At 30.7% G+C, this 21,699-nt stretch overlaps 1 protein-coding gene across 1 annotated transcript in view; it reads right to left on the bottom strand.

Moving 5' to 3' along the window:
- Positions 1 to 374: 374 nt before the first annotated feature.
- LOC122503249 (cAMP-binding protein 1-like) overlaps positions 375 to 21,699 on the bottom strand; it is a 38,677-nt gene continuing 17,352 nt past the window's right edge. Inside the window, exons 3-8 of the mRNA XM_043613724.1 lie at positions 1,365 to 1,418; positions 1,184 to 1,237; positions 1,003 to 1,056; positions 822 to 875; positions 643 to 696; positions 375 to 517 (exon numbers count right to left, since the gene is read on the bottom strand). Coding sequence (XP_043469659.1) covers positions 446 to 517; positions 643 to 696; positions 822 to 875; positions 1,003 to 1,056; positions 1,184 to 1,237; positions 1,365 to 1,418 — 342 coding nt within the window. The 3' untranslated portion in view covers positions 375 to 445. The remainder of the gene's footprint in view (positions 518 to 642; positions 697 to 821; positions 876 to 1,002; positions 1,057 to 1,183; positions 1,238 to 1,364; positions 1,419 to 21,699) is intronic.

Consider the following 21,699-nt stretch of genomic DNA (forward strand, 5'->3'; position numbering starts at 1 on the left):
GCACGCCGCGCTGGACACTTTATTTTTTTTCTCGTAAAGTTATTGTTGTCCCATAATTAAATTTACAGGAAGTATTCTTTACTTTATTGACAATATTTACCAAAAAAAAAATTTCAAATCGAAGATATATTTTTTTCAAAATTTTAATTCAAAAAATTTTTTGAAATTTTTTTCGGGCAAAAAAAATTCTTTTTTTAAATTTTTATTTTTTTCTTTAAAGTACTTCTTATTATGAGTATTTTCCAAAAAAAATTATCTTAATCGGTTAACAAGAAAAAAAGTTATGTGCCTTTTTTGAAAAACCGACCAAAATTTTGAGTAAGAGGTAACTCAAAAAATTTTGAAAATTTTGAAAAAACTTTTATACACTTTTATTCCATGTATAAAAAGGAACAAATTCTGAAAGTATTTTTAATATTGCTAAAATCATCGAAAATTCTTATGATCACTTGGCGTGGAATTGCTCTGAAGGAAAAACGTCATTATTCCTGGAAACGGAAGAACTGGCTTGCTGCATCTAAAATATAACAAAAAATAAAAATTAATTTTACAAAAAATTTGTCATTATAATGAATATATCTAAACAAAAATAAAAATTAAAAACACATATATATCTTTAAACAAATTTTATAAAATTTTTACCTGTGGAGGAGGAACACCATAATTCATAGGAACGGAAGAACTGGCTTGCTGCATCTAAAATATATCAAAAAATAAAAATTAATTTTATAAAAAATTTGTCATTATAATTAATATATCCAAACAAAAATAAAAATTAAAAACACATATATATCTTTAAACAAATTTTATAAAATTTTTACCTGTGGAGGAGGAACACCATAATTCATAGGAACGGAAGAACTGGCTTGCTGCATCTAAAATTTAACAAAAAATAAAAATTAATTTTATAAAAAAAAATTGTCATTATAATTAACATATCCAAACAAAAATAAAAATTAAAAACACATATATATCTTTAAACCAATTTTATAAAATTTTTACCTGTGGAGGAGGAACACCATAATTCATAGGAACGGAAGAACTGGCTTGCTGCATCTAAAATATAACAAAAAATAAAAATTAATTTTATAAAAAAAATTTGTCATTATAATTAACATATCCAAACAAAAATAAAAATTAAAAACACATATATATCTTTAAACAAATTTTATAAAATTTTTACCTGTGGAGGAAAAACGCCATAATTCCTGGGAACGGAAGAACTGGCTTTCTGCATCTAAAATATAACAAAAAATAAAAATTAATTTTATAAAAAAAATTTGTCATTATAATTAACATATCCAAACAAAAATAAAAATTAAAAACACATATATATCTTTAAACAAATTTTATAAAATTTTTACCTGTGGAGGAAGAACACCATAATTCATGGGAACGGAAGAACTGGCTTGCCGCATCTAAAATATAACAACAAATAAAAATTGATTTTACAAAAAATTTGTTATTATAATTAACATATATAAACAAAAATAAAAAGTAACAAATTTCAAGAAACCCAAAATTTAAAAAACTTTACTAAACAAGAAAAAATCATAAAAAAAAATTTAAAATTGTTTCTTTCATTCAAAGAACTATACTTTTTAATAAAGTTTCTAAAATTTACTCTAAAACAAATAGAAACCACATTTTTGCTACATACCCTAACAAACTGTGATCGCTGAACGATCACTGCTACGGTGATGGGCGGTGATCTGGTACTATATATATAAAAAAACATGGCGGATCTGTCAGTGGAACAGTAGAAATAGATTACAGCGCCAAAGTGGTAGCTCATTACTTACCGACATGCAATAGATCTAGAATTAATTGTTTACAAATAAAGACGATAAAGCGACTATATTTTCGTAATTGTCTATTAATAAGACTAATTAGACAATAAAACTTGTAATTATGTTAAATGCCAATAGTAAAGTGATATTAAAATAATATCTACTTTACCAACAACTCTTTCTATTTCAGCAGTAGAAGGAAACTAGAAACAATCAAAAGTCCCTATAACTACAGATTTTCTCGTGCGGCGTTTGTCGCAATATGCTATAGTATGTGCTGTTTTCAATTATGACAGAGAAATAATATTTTTATATCAAAGTTACTTTTTTAAAAAATTAAATATTCTCACCTTTTTTCAGTGCACGCAACAAATAAAATAAATGCGTTTAGTAAAAAGGAGGAGTGTAAAACTTATTTTTATTAGCCAAAAGTCTCCTTTTTCTCTTTAGAGGTTAACACACAACGTTATGTTTCTTAAACATTAAATATTCTGACAAGTTTTTTAATAGATGAAAGGAATAAAAAAGTTGCCTTTTGTAAATAGAAGGAGTTTAAATCATACTTTTATGTGTCAAGAGTCTTTATTTTATTTTTAGAGGTTTAATCTAAAATGATCCTTTTTCAAAATTAAATATTTTCATCAATTTTTTCAATATTGACACAGCGCATAAAAAATTGTGATTTGAAAATAGGAGGAGATTAAATCTCATTTTTGTATAGGCAAAGATCTTTATTTTCTTTAAGAGTTGAAACTAAATTTATCATTTTTAAATATTGAATACAGTGAAACCTCGATTATTCGAACTAACCTAGGCAAGGCTGGGTTCGGATAATCGAAAGTTCAGATAATAGAAATGTTAATTTTGCTATAATTTATTAAGTAAAAAAATTGTACAGTTGAACTATATATATTTAATTTAATAAATTTTTTATGTAAATACATACATTGATTCATAATAATATATTAATAAAACAGAAAATTCAGGGTATTAAAAAAATTTGTTGGCATAAATTTCGTTATTTGGTTTTGAAAGATTCGGAAGGCCAAAAAAAGTTGGGATACAATGGTTTTCGGTTCGGATAATCGAGGTTCCATTGTATTCTTACCATTGTTTCCAATGAACGCATCGAATAAAAAATTGCGTTTTGTAAATAGAGAAGAAGTTTAAATTATATTTTTATTTCACAAAAGTCATTATTTTGTTTTTAGGGGTTAAAACTTAAATTCGCTGAGTTATGGTTAGTAGGAAAATAGGACAACACCTCGAATTTTAGTGGAAAAAGAGGACACCTCGAAAATATTCATTTTACATAAATTTTTGTTTGGAGATAAATGTGTATTGTATTTATTGAAAAACTAAAGAACCTATAAAGATAACATGTTAAATGCTTTAACACAAAAACTCATAAAACTGCATTACACATGGTATCGCCAAACAAAAATTGCAATAATTCATTTAAAATTAATATTTTCGAGATCCTTTTCTTCGACTATAAAAAGCGAGGTATCGTGTGATTTGAAAATAAAAGGAGATCAAATATTATTTTTATTGGACAAGAATCATTATTTTCTTTTTAGGAGTTGAAACTAAATTTGTCATTTTTAAAAATTGAATATTCTCACTACTTTTTCCAATGCACACAACGAATAAAAAAATTGTTTTTTTTATCTAGGAGGAAATATTTAATTTTTAAAAAATAAAACATATAGTCCCAACCTCTTTAGAAAAAATGTTGCTTCAGACCAATTAAAATAAGATTCAAACTCCTCCTACTTAAAGAAAGCAATTTTTTATTCGTTGATTTAGTTGAACAAAATGGTGAAAATACTTAATTTTTAAAAAATAATACATAATTATTCTTCCAACCCCTAAATAAAAACGGATGTTTCAGATCAATATTCAAAAAGGTTTTAAACTCCTCCTGAGTAGAAATTTCCCTAGCATTGCTTGATAATAATTAATTGTGGGCCATGCATGCAAGCTGTCCGTGGCCCATGTCAGTTTTGTAACCGACAATGATTTTTTGTCATCAATGTATGAACTTGATTGTTTATGTAAACCCGAAAATTAAATTATTAAAATAATATCTGTTTTAAATTTTTTGTGTCACGGATTTTCCAGAAATTTCAACTTAATTAATGATTTCTCGACTCAGAAGCATTTTGATTTTTTTTTATAATGGCTTGCATTAATATAACATTAGACGCTATTTAAAATATATTCCAAGAGGATCCAAGATGGGGAAGGGAGTAATTTTGAATTTTTTGTCACGAATATTCCCAAAACGCAGAATTTCAAGTAAATTGTTAATTACTCGACTTGTAAGTAATTTTTTTCTTTTAATAATTTTTTTTTTATTATTAATTATTCTTTTTTTCTTTTTAACCCTCCGTCACACACATGAGAAAAAATTACGACTTTACACACGTTTAGAGGGAATTCCTCACCACATTGTAAAATAAGCAATATTACAACATAAACAAAGGAATCAACAAAAATTTAGTTTTAACACAAACTTACAAATATGTAGTAAATTATTCTAAATTATAAAATTAATAAAATTAATTTTCGGTCTCAAAAATAAAAATTAATTACACGAATGCACATCGATACCTCAGTGTGATACAATCCTATCTTCTGGTAATACTTTAAACTGTCCCATCTCGAGGTGATGTTTTGTATCGTGCTATCTCTAATTTGACAGATTGTGGTGTGAATAAATAAAATAAATTACGGTACTTAAAATATTGATTACATTCAAAACAATAATTTTTTTATATTTTAAGAGATACTTTTTATCATAATATATAAAAATTTAGTGTAAATTAATAAAATTTAACCACTTAAATGCATTTAGAAAACAGCTAATACATTAACCCTACTTTTTGACAGCACGATACAAAGTATCACCTGAAGATAGGACTGTACAAAATATTACCAGAAGATAGGACTGTATTACACTGAAGTTTCGACATCATCTTCGAAGGAATTCCACTTGACATGTAAAAATAATGTAACATTAACAAATAAGCAAAAATAATCATTAAACAATTCATTTTAATTATATTTATAATCTAATTTTCCCATTAACCAACAGTGGAACAAAAAATGTTTTGAAAACATTATTTTTTTATTTAACATAACCTCACTTTTTCGAGTTTTTTCTTGTTTTGAAGCTTCATAATTAAATATTAATTATGTTTAAACTAAATGTTTTTTTAGAAATGTGTTGAGGAGTAAATTGTCGAAAGGTATATAGAAACTGATTTTATTTTGCAATGAGGAAAACAAAAGTTATTTAAGAAATACTGAAACCGTAGAGGGAATCCCTCCCTTGGTGTGTGACGGAGGGTTAATAATTATTTATTTTAATCTCTAAAGCCCTTAAAAAATTCCCAAGAGGTTCAAGTCAAGAAAAGGAGTGATTTTGATTTTTTTGTGACGGATTTTCCAAAAAGCTAAAAATTTCAACGTAATTAATAATTCCTCGTTTTTAAATGGCTTTTGATATTAAAATAAATTATTATCAGAAGAAAAAATTTGCTTTCGAGGCGAGAAATTATTAATTAAGTAGAAATTTTTTTATTTTTGAAAAAAATACGACAAAAAAATTCAAAATACTTTCCCCGGTTTCGATCCTTTTAGAATCTTTTTTAAATAGCTTCTGACATTAAAATAAATAATTTTTAAGAAACAGTCAATGTTCATACTATTGTTTAAAATAAATATTACAATTTTTTGTAATTTACTATTTTTTAATTGGAGCCGCATCCATTCGGAATTGAAAGCAATTTTTCGTAAATTAATTGGTCAACTTTTATAAGAATTACATAAAATTTTGTAAAGGGGACATATCCCTGGTTAAAAAACCGGACAGATTTCGGACTAATCCGAAATTTGTCCGAAACAATGCGGTTTATGGTCAGGTTTTTGTCACCCGAAATTAATCCGGAAAAATCCGAACTCCATACGGTTTGTGAACAACTAGTGAAACCGGAGTTGGTCCGATAAAGTCCGAAATTAATCAGTTAATTTTAACTAGTGAAACCGGAATTAGTCTGAAACAGTCAAAAATTAGTAGTGAATGTTAATAAAAAAATAATTATACAAGTTACACATATTAATTATTATTATTACTTTATGTTACATTCAACATATTTTTTGATTTACCTATCGCAATTTTATTTACATTAACTTAAATTTTCTAACGCTTGGGGATTCGAACCTACACCTATCTAACATTATATCGCACCGAAATCGAATACACTAACCACTATACCACGCTCGCATGGGAGTTCAAATTCATAATAGAATTTATGAAGTGCCACGAAAAGAAATGACAAGAAAATAACACATTAGTGTTAATTTTAATATTTAAACAAGATAACTAATAATACTAGTAAATTTGTAAAAACAAATTGACTGTAGAATTAAATATTTTATTTACCATAAGTAAATACCCTGAATAAAAAGTGGGACCGATTTCGGACTAATCCGGAATTTGTCCGCAACAGTTCGGTTTATTGTGGAGTTTTTTCACACCATGAATTAAGTTTGAAATCAATATTGTTTTTATAACTATTGAATCGGTAATTAGTCTGGTTTAGTCTGCAGTTAGTCAGATCATATGCGACTAGTAAATGCAAAAGTAATCCGGTTGGTAGTTAATCCGAAACAGTCTACTCATGAACAGGTTTTTGTCGCTCGGAATTTGTCTGTATAAATTCAAACTCAATGCGGTTTGTGTATAACGAGTGAATCTGGAATTAGTCTATCTAATCCGAAGTTAGTCTGATAATACGCAACTTACAAATATGAAATTATTAAATCCGGAATTAATCTGGTTTTTGTCAGGTTTTTGTCCTACGAAATTATAATTATAGTTTGAATTTAGCTGCATTTAATACAAATTGTTTTTAATATACAAATTCAATATTATACCAAAATCATTCTGGATTAAGTCTTTGAATTGGATTGAATATGGATTGTTTTGAACTGTTTCTGGATTGTATATATATTTACAAATTCTTATAATAATAAGACTTATTTTCGGGCTGGGGTGTTTTGATAGGATATTACTCGGATTGACGCTGACTATTACCGGATTCTTTGCATTCTTGATTTTGGATTTCTCCATACTTGATTCGGATTAAATTTTTTAACTGGATTAAATTCGGATTATTGCGCGGACTGAAGTCGTATTCTTTACATATTGATTTCGGATTATTTCGTATTTATTTTAGATGAGTTTTTTGACGGACATAATTTCGGATTTTTGCGTAATAATTACGGACTTAATTCATAGACATTTAAGATTACTCCAGACTGATTTTTAGGATTCACAATTGAAGGGCTACATAAAATAAGGGGACGAACGCATGGTTGAAAGGGATAATATCAGTCAGGTAGCAGCGAGCGGCTCAAGGCTTGTCACTGCTACCTGACTGGTAGTGTCGCTTCCAAGCCTCGCGTTCGTCCCCTTATTTTATGTAGCCCTTCAATTTCACTCGGATTGATGTTAGATTAACGCGGATCATTTTCGTACAATTATTAAACTATCCACACTAATATACCCGGATTTAATCCGGATTAGTCCGAAATTTTTACCAGGGATATAATATGATTCGGGTGGCCGTCTATTTCCGGATTCTTAGCATACATATTTCGGATTGTTTTGTACTTCTTTCGGAATAGGATTTTGCCACACTTAATTTCAAATTGTTGCGGATTAATACCGTATTTCTTGCTTACAGAGTTCGGATTGCTCCGGACATTTTGCGGATTAAGTTTTTTTAACTAGATTAAACTCGGATTGTTGCAGACTAATTCCGTATTCTTTACATATTGATTTCGGATAATTCCGTACTTATTTCAGAAGTATTCTTCACGAGCCATAAATTCAGATTATTGCGGACTAATTACGGACTAAATTCGTAGACATTCAGAATTACTCCGGAATGTTTTCGGATTTAAGTTTTCGTTCAGATTGATATCAGACTAGCACGGATCATTTTCGGACCTTTTTCGTACAATTTTAGGACTAATCCGTACTAATCTGTCCGTATTTAATCCAGAATTAGTCCGAAATTTTTACCATGCGGCCTTTATAGGTTCTATACCTAGATTTTCCCTTTATTAACTTGGTCCTAGCTTGTTTATCCTTATTGGCCCTAGGTTGAAACGTCACGTTGAACGCACGACCCTAACATTCGTAAACCGATAACCTAACAACTTTACTTAACCACGCTCGCTCGTTACGATGCGTTGCATGATACTTCAGGTTATTCTTGTCATCATAAGTCATATTAACTATTCTATTATAAATGCCTCAAAATAATAAAACTGAAGTCAGTAACATTTTCGTTGACGCAAAATGAGAAAAGAATTTTTTTAAAGATCAAGATGCAAATAATTTCTGATAAAAAGAACTTAATTGTTCTTTTCATTATACATCCTACATATATTTTTAATCCAATCGAGGAGGGAACGTCAATTGTTGTTTAAAAATTGAAGTTTTTATCTCATTTCGTTGACGTAAACGTTGGAAACTTCAGTTTCATTCAAAAAATATGATTTTAACAGAAGTTAACAAATTCGTAAACATTTTTAAAAATTTAACTTGAAAAAATTTTTAAATATATTTATAACTTATAATATAACAAGAAGTTCTAGCTATTACCAAGCTAGGGACAGGTTAAGGTACATTCCAAGCTAGGACCATTATAGACCCAATAATTAATATTGGCAAACCTTGGCAATTTCTACACGGGACTTTTGAAAATAATTAAATTTTATTTCTGCAATCATTTGTAATTTCTCTAAAATTGTCCAAATTATATCGTACAATCCCCGTACACGATCTTGTGTTCAAAATCTTGAACAAGAACCTGTACACGTAAGCTTTTTTCGCTTTTGAATAAAGGTTCATGTCCAATTTTTTGCACGAGATCCTGTACATGTACAAATTAATTAATAACTTTAAAGGCTGCGCAGTAGTTTTCTACGGCTTCTATGGCTTAATGCAGACAGTCTTTAAAGACAATGTTAAAAATTTTCTTATATTTTGAATAAATAAAAAAATTTATAAACGATAATAAATATTATGATTATCTATACACAAGAACTTGTACAGGATCTTGTACAAATACACATTCTTGTACATGATCTCGTACAAGAAATTAGACATGAACCTTTATTCAAAAGCGAAAAAAAGTTTTCGAACTGGCCGATTTGAATCGTATGCGCACCGAGTCAAGTTGCGCTATTCGAAATTCGAAATTTCGATTTTCGAATTGGTCGATTCGAGTTTTCTATTGTCGAGTTGATTAATTTTCGGTTCGACTCGTTTAAATGCAAACCTCTACTACAGCGAATTTTAGGTTTAACCCCTAAAAACAAAATAATGACTTTTGTCAAATAAAAATATAATTTAAACTTCTCTATTTACAAAACGCAATCCCAGGTGCGAATTTAGGTTGGCCGCCAGAGTTTGAATGTTGGACCACGGTTGGCCCAACTTTGGCATGCAAAGTTTCGGTTGCCAAGGTTTGCCCAACTTTGGCAAGTGCTAGTGCCCACAGTTGGCCTGACTTTGCAAGCCAACCATTACATGCAGAGTTTAACCAACCGTCGGGCCAACTTTGGCGACAAAGGTTGGCACAACGATGGGGAACGTATGTCATAGGACTTACAAATTTAGGTTGGTCAAACTCGGCCACGGTTGGCCCGACGGTTGGCAAAACTCTGTGAAAAGCAGTTTCATTGACTCAAACTTTCTTGGTCGGCCGAACTCTGGGCCACGGTTGGCCCGACTGTTGCAGCTTTAATATACATTTTGCGTTATGCACTCCCATGTGAGCGTAGCGTAGTGGTCAGTGTATAAGTCTTCGGTGCGTTAGGTTAGGGGTTCGATCCCAGCGAGCGTTAGATATTTTCGAAAATGTATGTATGAGATTGTGTTTAATAATAATAGGTAAAGGTTATATCTGATGTTCCCGCTAATAATAACGTGTTAATTGTTTAAATAATTTAGTTTTTAATAATTTTTTACCTTTGGCTGTTGAAGTTGGCCAAACTTTGAAAATTGTGGTTCGCCCAACTTACGCATCTAAAGTTGTGCCAACTTTGGCGTCAGTCTTTGGACCAACCATTGAAATGTATAGTTGGCACAACATATGCATTGTAAGTTGGGCCAACTTCCAGGGTTCGGAACGTAAATTACTCGATGTAGTCTACATAGTTGTCTACACGTATATTACCTGGTAATTTACGTGTCTAGTTCTCTACGTAGTTTACGTCCCTTAACAACATAACCTCTAATGTCACTTTGTTCATGTTGATCATGCTCACAAGCGTAGAGAAAACACGAAAATATTTATTATTTGGCTTTCAGTTTCAGTTCAATTAAATTTAAAAGAAAATTAAAAATATCAAAAAGTAGTAGTGGTGCTGGTGACAGGCCCAAATACGAAGTTTGTGATAAATTAAATTTTACTTTATCAAGAAATGAAAATGGCAAACATATTATATTTATCAGAAATTTCCGTATTTATATTAAAGCAAAAATTTTAATTTCGTATAAAAAACAATATTTATTTATATAAAAAACTTAAAGTTTTATTAATACATATCTGTGGCCAACAAGTCGCATGTAACTTGTATTTTTTAAAATTTTTTTACAAATTAAGCACTTTGCTACCGTCTAATCTTCAACAGTTTTAATTTTTTCAAATTTCATTTCGAGCCACGAAATTTCTGTATATGTTTATTTAAAATTGCTATTTTCATTTTTAGAAGACATTGGTTAAATAATACAGCAATAAAAATAAGTCAAATAATAAATGTCAACAAATTCTGCGTTTGTTGATTTTAGACAGTATCTTTGCATTTCGTTGTAACAGTTGAAGTTGTCTACATACATTACGTATTCTACGTAAATTACGTAGAATATGTAATTTACGTAGACAACTCAAAGTTACGCGTAACTTCCGAACCCTGCCAACTTCCTTATGAGTTGTCGGGCCAACCATCGTCGCCATTAGACGGCCGCCGTTATCATCTGTATGGTTGGCCCAACCTCTGGCACGAGAAGTTGGACCGACTTTGTCAAAGTTGGCCCAACTATGGGCCGACCAAAAAATCGCACCTGGGATTTTTTATTCGATGCGTGCATTGGAAACAATGGTGAGAATACAATGGAACCTCGATTATCCGAACCTCTGTTATCCGAACCGAAAACCATTTTATCCCAATTTTTTTGGCCTTCCGAATCTTTCAAAACAAAATAACGAAATTTATGCCAACAAATTTTTTAAAAACCCTGAATTTTCTTTTTTATTAACCCAAGTGCGAAAACCAACGCGGGCCAAAACTGGTCCAGTATTGGCAAAGTTGACAACGATTCTTGTCTAACAATATTGGTCCAACTTTGCGCCGACTCTTGGGGTGTTAACCACAGTTAGACGTCGGCGGCCGACAACCGGCAGCCATTATTGGCCTAATATTGGTTACCATTACTCCCCAAGTGTTGCAAAAAATAATAAAAATATAATATTTTTTAATTAATTCACTATTTACTTTATAATATTTATATGTCTCATTCTCTTGAATTAAATGCAATCTTACAAACATTTAAAAAATCCTTACCACTCTCGGAAATCGATACCTTAACCTGATGCACCAAAGCCTAACGCTCTGACCACTCTGCCTTGAAGTCTAGTAAGCAAAAGGGTTCTTGAAAGCTAAACTATTTGCCGATACTGTGCCATTACTGGGCCAAGCTACGTCCCATTATTGTCAATTATAATTTGTCATCAATGATACAAAATTTTAGCCAACAATAATTGAATTTTTCTTTTTCTTTTATTATATTTTTTTTATTAATTGGATTCTTTTGAGAACTTTTTTTAAAATAGTACATTCTGAAAATATTTGAATTTCAACGAAGAATTTCATTATATTCGTCTTGAAATGTCAAGACCAACAAAGAGTCTTGTCTCGAAAAAGTCTCGTCTTAAGACGTAGAATCTCGTCTTGCCTTGAAGTCTCGATATTTTTCAATTAATAAGTCTGTTACATGTTCGGAAAACAGGAAATAGAATAAATTAATAATTATTAATGCACTAATAATGTAATTATTTGGTAATAATGAATAGTAAATTATATGCGCTGTTTATCGAATTTTGAAATTTTAGGAATTTGATTATATGTTTAAGAATTTCTGTCAAGTTTTGAGCTCTACTTCGTGGTTTTCAGGGTTTTCAGAAACCAAATGTTGTTATTTTACCGCAAGATTTAAAAATAAGTTACATTTAACCTATAAATTTGAAATGACGTTTGCGTATATCTTAGATAGTAAAATTAAATATCCAAGATACTTGTCTTACAGTTCACTTTCATAGATATTGAATTTTAACATCCTGGATATTATAGGTTAATATATTCTGTCCAATATATTTAGATAGTGAAATTAAATATCCAAGATACTTGTCTTATAGTTCACTTTCATAGATATTGAATGGTAATATCTAGATAGTAAGCCTTAATATCCATTTTTCTCAGTGTGGAAGTAAATAGATAGAAACCTTTTCTCTTTTAATCCCTTTCTATTGCTAATATAGAAAGAGATATGAATATTGTATAACTTTTAATCTCTTACCTATACTTCTTTATGCCTTTCTATTCCTACCTTTATCAACTTGTTCGCTATTTCTTTTAATTACCTTTTTTGAATAACTTTTAATAGCCTTTTTAAACCCTTCTATCTCTTTTTATATACAATCTTATTGCAACTTTTTGTTATCCCTTTCAATCACCTTTTCTCTATTACTTTTAAAATCCTGTCTATTTCCTTGTATCTCTTCATGGAGTAGTATAAGGAGACCGAACGCCCGTGATGAATCCGCGTCAAACGTGGCCGCATTTTTCATAACAGTGATTCCTCTAGGCTCACTTACATCGATAGAAGAGCCTCTCGCGGAGGAGAAGATCATTATATTTAAAAACAAAATAAGACACGACATAACCTCTAATTTTGTTTATAAAAGTGATTGTTAGTTCAATGAAGCATGTAAAAAATAAATTGTGAGTGAAAATGCCTGCTGCTGTCTGTGTAGTGAAAAATTGCAATTCTTCTCTCTTAATTATAGAGGGAATTTTAGTAACAATTAAGTTATGTATATAAACAATATTAATCGCAACAATTCTCACATATACTTACTTATTTATCTCTTTTCACTTCCAACCGAGCACTTTCAAAATTAATATTGAATAAATAATAATATATTATAACTATAAGATAATTATTAATGATAATTGTCAACTATTTCCAAACAACACTAACCTATAAAAATACCAACTGCACTGTACAATAACAATTAGCAGACGATTATTAGTGACATTTTTCCCCGTTGGGGGCGCTTCTATCGATGTAAGTGAGCCCAGAGGAAACACGGTAATGAAAAGTGCGGCCACTTTGCGTGAGTGGCGTTCGGTCTCCTTATACTACTCCATGTATCTCTTTCAATGTTAGACCTTATAGACACTATTCTTTATACCTATTAATAACCCCAGTAGCACGTAATATTACAGCGATATTGAGAACATTGCCTTAACATTACCAATATTGCCTCAATGTCGTGGCATATTGCTGGAATGTTCCCAATATTACGTGCTACTGGGGAACCTATTCTCAATACCTTTTAATAACCTGTCTATAAACTTTTATCTCTTTTTATGACAGAAGTTCTTGATAATCTTCTTTGTCCACATTTATAACCTTTTCTTAATAACTATTGATATCATATTTATACCCTTCCATCGCTTTTTATGTAGGACCTTATTAACACTTATTTATTCCCATTATTAAGATAGAAATGCGAGACTGCAAAACTTTAAACTTTTTCTATTCCTTTTTATCATTCTTCTTTTCCGAATGGTATTCTTTTTATCTTTTTTCAATCCCATATTCTATCTCCTTACTTCATTTAGAAGAGATATATAGGGATAGACAAGAATATGGGGATTTGAGGAGATATAATAAGTTTAACTCTTCTAATCTACTATAGTATATCCCTTTCTATATACATACTCATAAAGATATACGCGCAAGCGTCAATTTTCCCAGCTGTTATGTGTCATGGCGTCGGGTCAGTAGATCCGTAGATCAGAAAGCGTGTGTTATGCACTGTGCGATTTTACGTTTTTGTTTGAGTTTAACTTTCATATTTTTGTAGTTTATTGTAAATATATTTAACCAATAAATGCTTATCAGTAATAGACAACCAAAATTAGTTTTAAACTCATACAGCACCGAAACTTTTCTAAAAATATATTAAAGATTTACTTGCAAATTTTTTATAGTTAATAGTAATGAATTTTAGAACAACACGATTAAGAAACTCAATTAACAACAATAGTCTATAGAGAAAGTTTTTAATTGAAATTAATCGATTTCTTCTATAAGGGATATCTCTGTTTTTACTTTCCTGTGGATTAGAAAGGATGTGAAAATGGATAGAGAAAAAAAGCAATGTGTGAATAGAAAGAGATAGAAAAGTTCTATCTTCTTTAATTCACCACTTTGCATCCCCAATTTTTTATCTCTTTTTATATATTTTTTTCTATATATTTCTATATCTGAAACTGTATATAAAGAGATTAGAAGGGATAAAAAGATATATGGGTAGTTCTACAAACGAGGGAATATATGTTGTCCAAGGTTATTTTTTACATTAATTTTAAAAAAAATAAAATTATTTTTAATGAGTACACGGGAAAAAAAAGTTCCCAGATATTTCAGGAATTATATCCTAACTCTTGGATACGTGGTAACAGCTCTGAACTAGCGACGAACATTCAATGGTAATCAATGAATGTTTGAAAAAAATTCGGGAACTGTATTAGAAAAAGCTATAAATAGTCCATTAGTCTCTTTTTCATTACTTTCTCATGTAAAGTTCATGGCACTGGCCGCAACTGTTTCTGAAATTTTCGGGAACTCGTCAAGGAATCTTGGTGCGCAGAAACCCAGTGCGCACCAGTCTCAACAAGTCTCACAGTCAGTAAGACTTGCGTGCCTTATATATTTATTTTATGCTGAGGTATTTAACTCGCCTGTTTAGCTCAGCTGGATAAGACGCCGGACTTCTATTCTCGGGTACGCGAATTCTGTTCCAGCCGCCGTCGATTTTTCTCTAATATGGTTTTTTCTATTTCAGAAACTTAATAAAAAATAAAAATTGTATGTGACCTTCAAGGATGTGTGCGGACGTGTCAAGGAGGGGAAGTGGGAGGGGGGAAGCAGAATCCATTTTTTCTTGCATTCGCCTAACTTTTCGATTTTCTTGAACAGTTCCCGACTTTTTCAAGAACAGTTTGCCGAGAAGTGGTGAAATAGTTATAATTTGTAGAGAAATAGTAAATGACATATTTAAACGAGGCAACCTTTAGTTATCTGTGTACTACCCGCCGTATCCAAGAGTTAAGAACGAAGTTCCCGAATAATCCTCGAACTTTTTTTCCGTGCACTTGGATAATAATTTCAAATAGTTTTACTTCACAAAGATTTAAATAATTGTTACAATACTTGATATTTTATTAAAAAAATATTATCTTAAATTTTGTCCCTGGAATTAATTCTCAGTTTCCTGGCATCATAAAAAACGTTAAAATTATTCAGAATTTTTATTTCGATTAATTCAATATTTTTCACAGCGCTTAGTAAAGGTTAACTAAATATGATATCACTTTCATTTTACTTAACTTGCAGTTCAATTAACTAAAATTTTGTACTTTGTGATCGAAATGGGCATTTGGTCAGATAAATTCTCAGTTTCCTGGCACGCATTTAAAAAAAAAATATTTTATGTTTTTATACTTTTGTTGTTCTAGGTGTCGTAGAACCTTATTCCCTGTTGACCAGTATTCCGAATTTTGTTATTAAGCCTTGTTTTTCAATTTTTTAGACGAAAAATGACCAAATTCTCAGTTTCCTGGTTCTCAGTTTCCTGGCACTTTCTGACAAAATACACATGTGCTTAAGATGTAAAATTTAAAATTTTATTTTTTTGACTGGCCACTTTTAGGTAACTTTGACAATACTTTTAACTTGAATTTAACCTACTTTTTAAAACCTGAACGTAAAAAAAATGTTGTGCCAAAAATTTCTTCATTTTCTTCCTTCGTTTGTAGAACTACCCATATAAATATAAGGTTATAGAAAGAGATAAACAATTTGTATCTCTTTTAAGTATCCATTTTGCATCTCCAAACTATTATACCTTTTAATCTTTCTTTATCCCCTTTTTTTAATCTCTTTGTATCTCTTTACTTCCAGCAGGGTTGACATAAAATGTCCTGCATATCCCGGAAAATAGTTAAGAACCCAGTAAAAAAAGAAGTATTGAGTGGAGCGTTTAGGAATTGAGTGAAGCTCTGAGCCAATACGGATTCGAGTAAAAACCGTATTGGGACGTTTGACTCAATCTTTTTTTCATCCACCGAATACGGTCTTATTTTAGCATTAAATTAAAATCACATGAGCAGAGTACACATTATAAATTGAAAGCACAATTGTCCTGGAATGTAAAAATGCCGATTTCGATAAGAAACAGTGAATATTTGTTAAAAATTGGTTAAAGCAAAGTTTGACAAGCGCGACTGAATTTACCATGTGAATAAATAAAGTGGTAAGTTTAAATGGACGAAATGGACCAAAAGAAATCTACTTTTACCGACAAAAAGTTCCTAGAGAATTGTGGTAAATTCAACAAAACAATGAAATTTCATTGTTTTACAATTCTCTAGGAACTTTCTGTCGGTAACAGTAGATTTCTTTTGGTCCATTTAAACTTACCACTACATTTATTCACATGGTAAATTCAGTCGCGCTTGTCAAACTTTGCTTTTACCAATTTTTAACAAAAAATAAAAAATATTCACTGTTTCTTATCCAAATCGGCATTTTCACATTCCAGGACAATTGTGCTTTCAATTTATAATGTGTAGTCTGCTCATGTGATTTTAATTTTAATGCTAAAATAAGACCGTATTCGGCGGATGAAAAAAAGATTGAGTCAAACGTCCCAATACGGTTTTTACTCGAATCCGTATTGGCTCAGAGCTTCACTCAATTCCTAAACGCTCCACTCCCCTATTGAAAACACCCACATGGGATCCTACATAGGATCTTACGTGGGTTCTTATACAAAAACCTGTATAAAATCCCAGGTCCCACGTAAGAATCCTCATGGGATCCCATGTTAAAGTACATGTATATTTGGGACACGATTTGGAGTAGGAATTCATGTGGGAATTTAAGTTTGTGTGTCTACATAAAAATCCACATGGATTCCTATGTGAGAACACATATAGGATTCTATAAAGGATTTCATATGGGTTTTCATGTTACGTATATAAGATTTAACATAGGATTTCACAAAAGATTTGATATGTGATTACATTAGGGATCCATTGTGAGAATTTTCAAAGCTTTCAAAATTATTTAATTAAAAATTAAATAATAAATTGTACTAGCATTTCAAATCATCAGTAAGAAAAAAAATTCGATAATTTGAAACACTTCTTCTGAGCTGTAAACTCTCAGTTATATAGTGTTCAAAAATCATGTTAACAGGGGGAGAAGTCGCACTCGCCACCTGGCGATAAAAGTATGTAAACTGTGGTATTCTGTACCATTAATAAAAAAAAACCACGTGAGATCCTATGTAAGATCCCATGTGGAAAATTATATTGGAAATAATATACGATCTCACCTGGGAATTCATATAATTTTCATTCCTGTGTAAAATCCCACGTAAGATCCCATGTTATTTCCCGCAAATGAAACCATGTATGGGATCTTACGTGGGATTTTACACAGGAATGAAAATTATATGAATTCCCAGGTGAGATCGTATATTATTTCCAATATAATTTTCCACATGGGATCTTACATAGGATCTCACGTGGTTTTTTTTTTATTAATGATACAGAATACCACAGTTTACATACTTTTACCGCCAGGTGGCGAGTGCGACTTCTCCCCCTGTTAACATGATTTTTGAACACTATATATAACTGAGAGTTTACAGCTCAGAAGAAGTGTTTCAAATTATCGAATTTTTTTTCTTACTGATGATTTGAAATGCTAGTACAATTTATTATTTAATTTTTAATTAAATAATTTTGAAAGCTTTGAAAATTCTTTATACGTAACATGAAAACCAATATGGAATCCTTTATGGAATCCTATATGTGTTCTCACATAGGAATCCATGTGGATTTTTATGTAGACACACAAACTTAAATTCCCACATGAATTCCTACTCCAAATCGTGTCCCAAACATAGAGATATTATAAATAGAGTGGGGAAGGTATAGGCGGCAGCGTGTGGGGGAAGCGTCCTGCCATAAACAGAATGGGTTGGAGGGAGAAAGAAGATTTAACACCAGTATCTGTCCTTCAATGAGCTCCAGCGCAAGAGAGACACCTACTGGTGCTAAATCTTCTTTCTCTTTCTATCAAGCGGACGCATACATGCAAACCATCCCCACTCTATTTATATTATCTCTATGGTCCCAAATACACTGAAAAAAAAAGTTCATTGAATCAAGTAAATGCATTTTCTTGACCTGATTTATTTGAAACAAACCCATATTTTCTTATTGGAAGAAATTTATTTTCTTGTGTCAAGTAATTTTGAGCATTGATCAAAGTTATTGAAATAAGAAAATATGGGTTTGACATAAGTAAATATCTTACTGTTTCAAACGAACTGTTTTACATGCGCCAAGTCTCGAAAAAGTATTGAATCAAGAATATCATGTTCTCACGTCAAGTAATTTTCCTTGAGTCATTTGGTATCTTGAGTCAAATAATTTTTTTATTTCCTTTAAAGCAACTATTTATTTCATCCAACACCCATAGTCTTGAGCCAAGAAAATGGGAAGATTAATACAAGTTAATAATTGTTTCAACTCAATTAAAAATTATTTTGTTTCAAAGAAATATATTAATTAATCTAAGCATTTCTTTTACTTGAAGCATTTCTATATTCTCATGTTTCAAAATCATTAATTTCTTGCGAGAATGTTATATTTTCTGGAATGAAATATTTTATTTATTCAATTCAATTAAGTGTAAGATCTTGAATTAAATCATTCTTTTGTTTCCTTTAAAAAAGTTTTTACTTAATTCAACGCTCATATAATCCTGATTCAAGAAAATACGAAGGTTAATATAAGTAAATATTTGTTTCAAGTTGATTAAAAATTATATTCAATTAATCCCATATTTATTTGAAGAAAGAAATTCATTTTCTTGTGTCAAGTAATTATTAGCATTGAACAGAATTCTTGAATTAACAATTTAGTACTTGGCAGAACTCAATATGTAATTATTTCAACCGAATATTTTACTTTTCCGAAGTACCAAAAAGTATTGAATCTAGAATATCATGTTCTTAAGCGAAATAATAAAGTATTGTGTGGAGAATTCATGTTTCTTGAATCGAATCATTTTATTTATTTGCTTTGAAACTTTTTTTTATTTAGCACAATGCCGGTGTTCTTGATCCAAGAAAATATTTCTCTTCAAATGTATATGCAACTTAAATATCAGTTTTTGAAAACTGTCCATTGAGGCTAGGATGGCATAGTGGTAGCGTGACGGCTTCTGGTGCGTGCAACCCGAGTTCAATTCCTCCGACCGTGGAAATTTTTCTTTCAAGGTATATTTGTTGTATTTGTGTTAAGTAATAATTAAATGTAAATATATATGTAAAATAACAATTATTTAATTATTTAAATAAAAAATATAAATGTTAATTAATTAAATAATAAAAATGTTTGACCTAAGTATTAGAAAAGATGGGATGGGGGTAAGGGGGGGGGGTAATTTAAGTAAATAATTTACTTGTATTGAGAAAGTATTTTTTTGATTGAAATCTATAAATTTTCTCAAATCAAGAAAATATTTTCTTGGACAGAAAACATACTTTCTTGATTTGATACATAAATGATTTTGAATTAATATATTCTGCATTTCTTACATGCTACTTAAATTCTTGGTCGAATTCCATATTTTCTTGGATCAAGAATATCTGTTCTTCTCACAAAATAAATGTTTTCTTCATTTAAATCTTGAATTACTTGAACGAACGTTACAAAAAATTGAATGAATCAAATAAAATAATTCAATTAACTATATATATATTCTTAGAACAAGAAAATATTTTATTCATTTAATACATTTCATACTTCGTATAAGAAGACTAACTTCTTGGTCGAATTCCATATTTTCTTTTATCAAGAATATATGTTCTTCTCCCAAATATCCTATGTCAAGAAAATCGTTTTCTTGAATCAATACTTTAATAGTCTTGGCCGTATTCAATCCCACGATTTGCTTCAACCAAGAAAAATTTTCTTGGTTCAATACTTTTTTTTTCAGTGTATACATGTGCTTTAACATGGGATCCCATGTGGATTCTTACGTTGGACCTGGGATTTTATACAGGTTTTTGTATAAGAACCCACGTAAGATCCTATGTAGGATCCCATGTGGGTGTTTTCAATAGGGTCAATACTTCTTTTTTTTACTGGGAATATCCTGCATCTACAGGTTAGCGCAGTAGCGTAAAAGTGTGAGAGAGATAGACTTCGTGATATTTTAAGAAAAATTCAATTGTCAGAAAAATATGTGATTTAATGTTACAAAATAAGCATAATATAAATATGTAAATGTTATAAGACGCGAGCTGTTTTAATTCCACTCCAATTTACTCCTACGAATTCCCTGTTCCTTTTTTCTTGTGGCAAATGACCTTTTTTTTACTAAATGATATAAATAAGCGGGCGTCCCGCATTGCCACTACATATTTTCATATGGTCACTTTATGCATATATTATATTTAGCAAATTACAGATTTATTTACTCTATTGATTCAGTAATTCGAATAACTTCGAAATTTTCTAATTATTAATAGTTTTTTTAGTATAAGTCAAAAGCTCGAATCCATTCGAGTACTCGAATTGTTTTATTAATAGAGAGTTGAAACAAGAAAGTTAAAGTTAGTTAGTTTTTAAGTTTTTTTTATTACAGTGAGTTCTCGCGAGTCGTTCAAACTCGCTAGTCGTTCAACAGCTGATCAGTGTCCGATTCATGAGTCGTTCAATTTCTAGTATGCGCGCGCCGGTGCTTAGTACTGTGTAATTTAAATGGACCAAAGCCATTGAATATTGTGTCTTTCGGGGCGATAAATATGTACATGGGCAAAAATAACGCATGGGATCAGCTGTTATGTTTGCCCCTTGGGAGAAAATGGACGCCATTTTCATATGGTCGAACAAATGAGTGACTTTACTCCCTGTCGTCAGCTATCTAAAAGCGCCATTTTTGTGCATGTGGGATAAAAAAGCCTTTTTATTAATTCCAGCCTTTTTTCGTTCCGTGTGCTGAGTCAACGCAGCGACTAGCGAGGCCGAGGCTTTACAGCCGAGACGATCCGAGCTTTGCCGAACTGATCCGATGTAGGACTCACTACATACTACACTCAACGTCGCGTCGCCTGTCCTTCTCCCTGCCCATCGCCGCCAAGAATTCTCTCCGCTTTTCAGTTTTCACAACAAAATCACTCGTCTACAATTGAGCAGTCCGAAAATAAAACCACGCATAAAATTTCCACAGGCGTTTGAGTTGGCCTCTGATGGTTGAAAAAATCGATGGTCATAAAAATTTTTGAAATCATTTCCTTATTGGAAATTTGATTCCGCATATTTTTGCTTCTATAAAAAAATTGGTAACTCTTACCATTTTCGGGAAACATGCAAAAAAACTGGATGTTTTGAAAACACATTTTTAATAGAATTTTTGACTTTAAGTTTAACTCGCTCTAAAATATAAAGT

Source organism: Leptopilina heterotoma, unplaced genomic scaffold, assembly GCF_015476425.1.
Source record: "Leptopilina heterotoma isolate Lh14 unplaced genomic scaffold, ASM1547642v1 Lhet_251, whole genome shotgun sequence".
Lineage (NCBI taxonomy): Eukaryota > Metazoa > Arthropoda > Insecta > Hymenoptera > Figitidae > Leptopilina > Leptopilina heterotoma.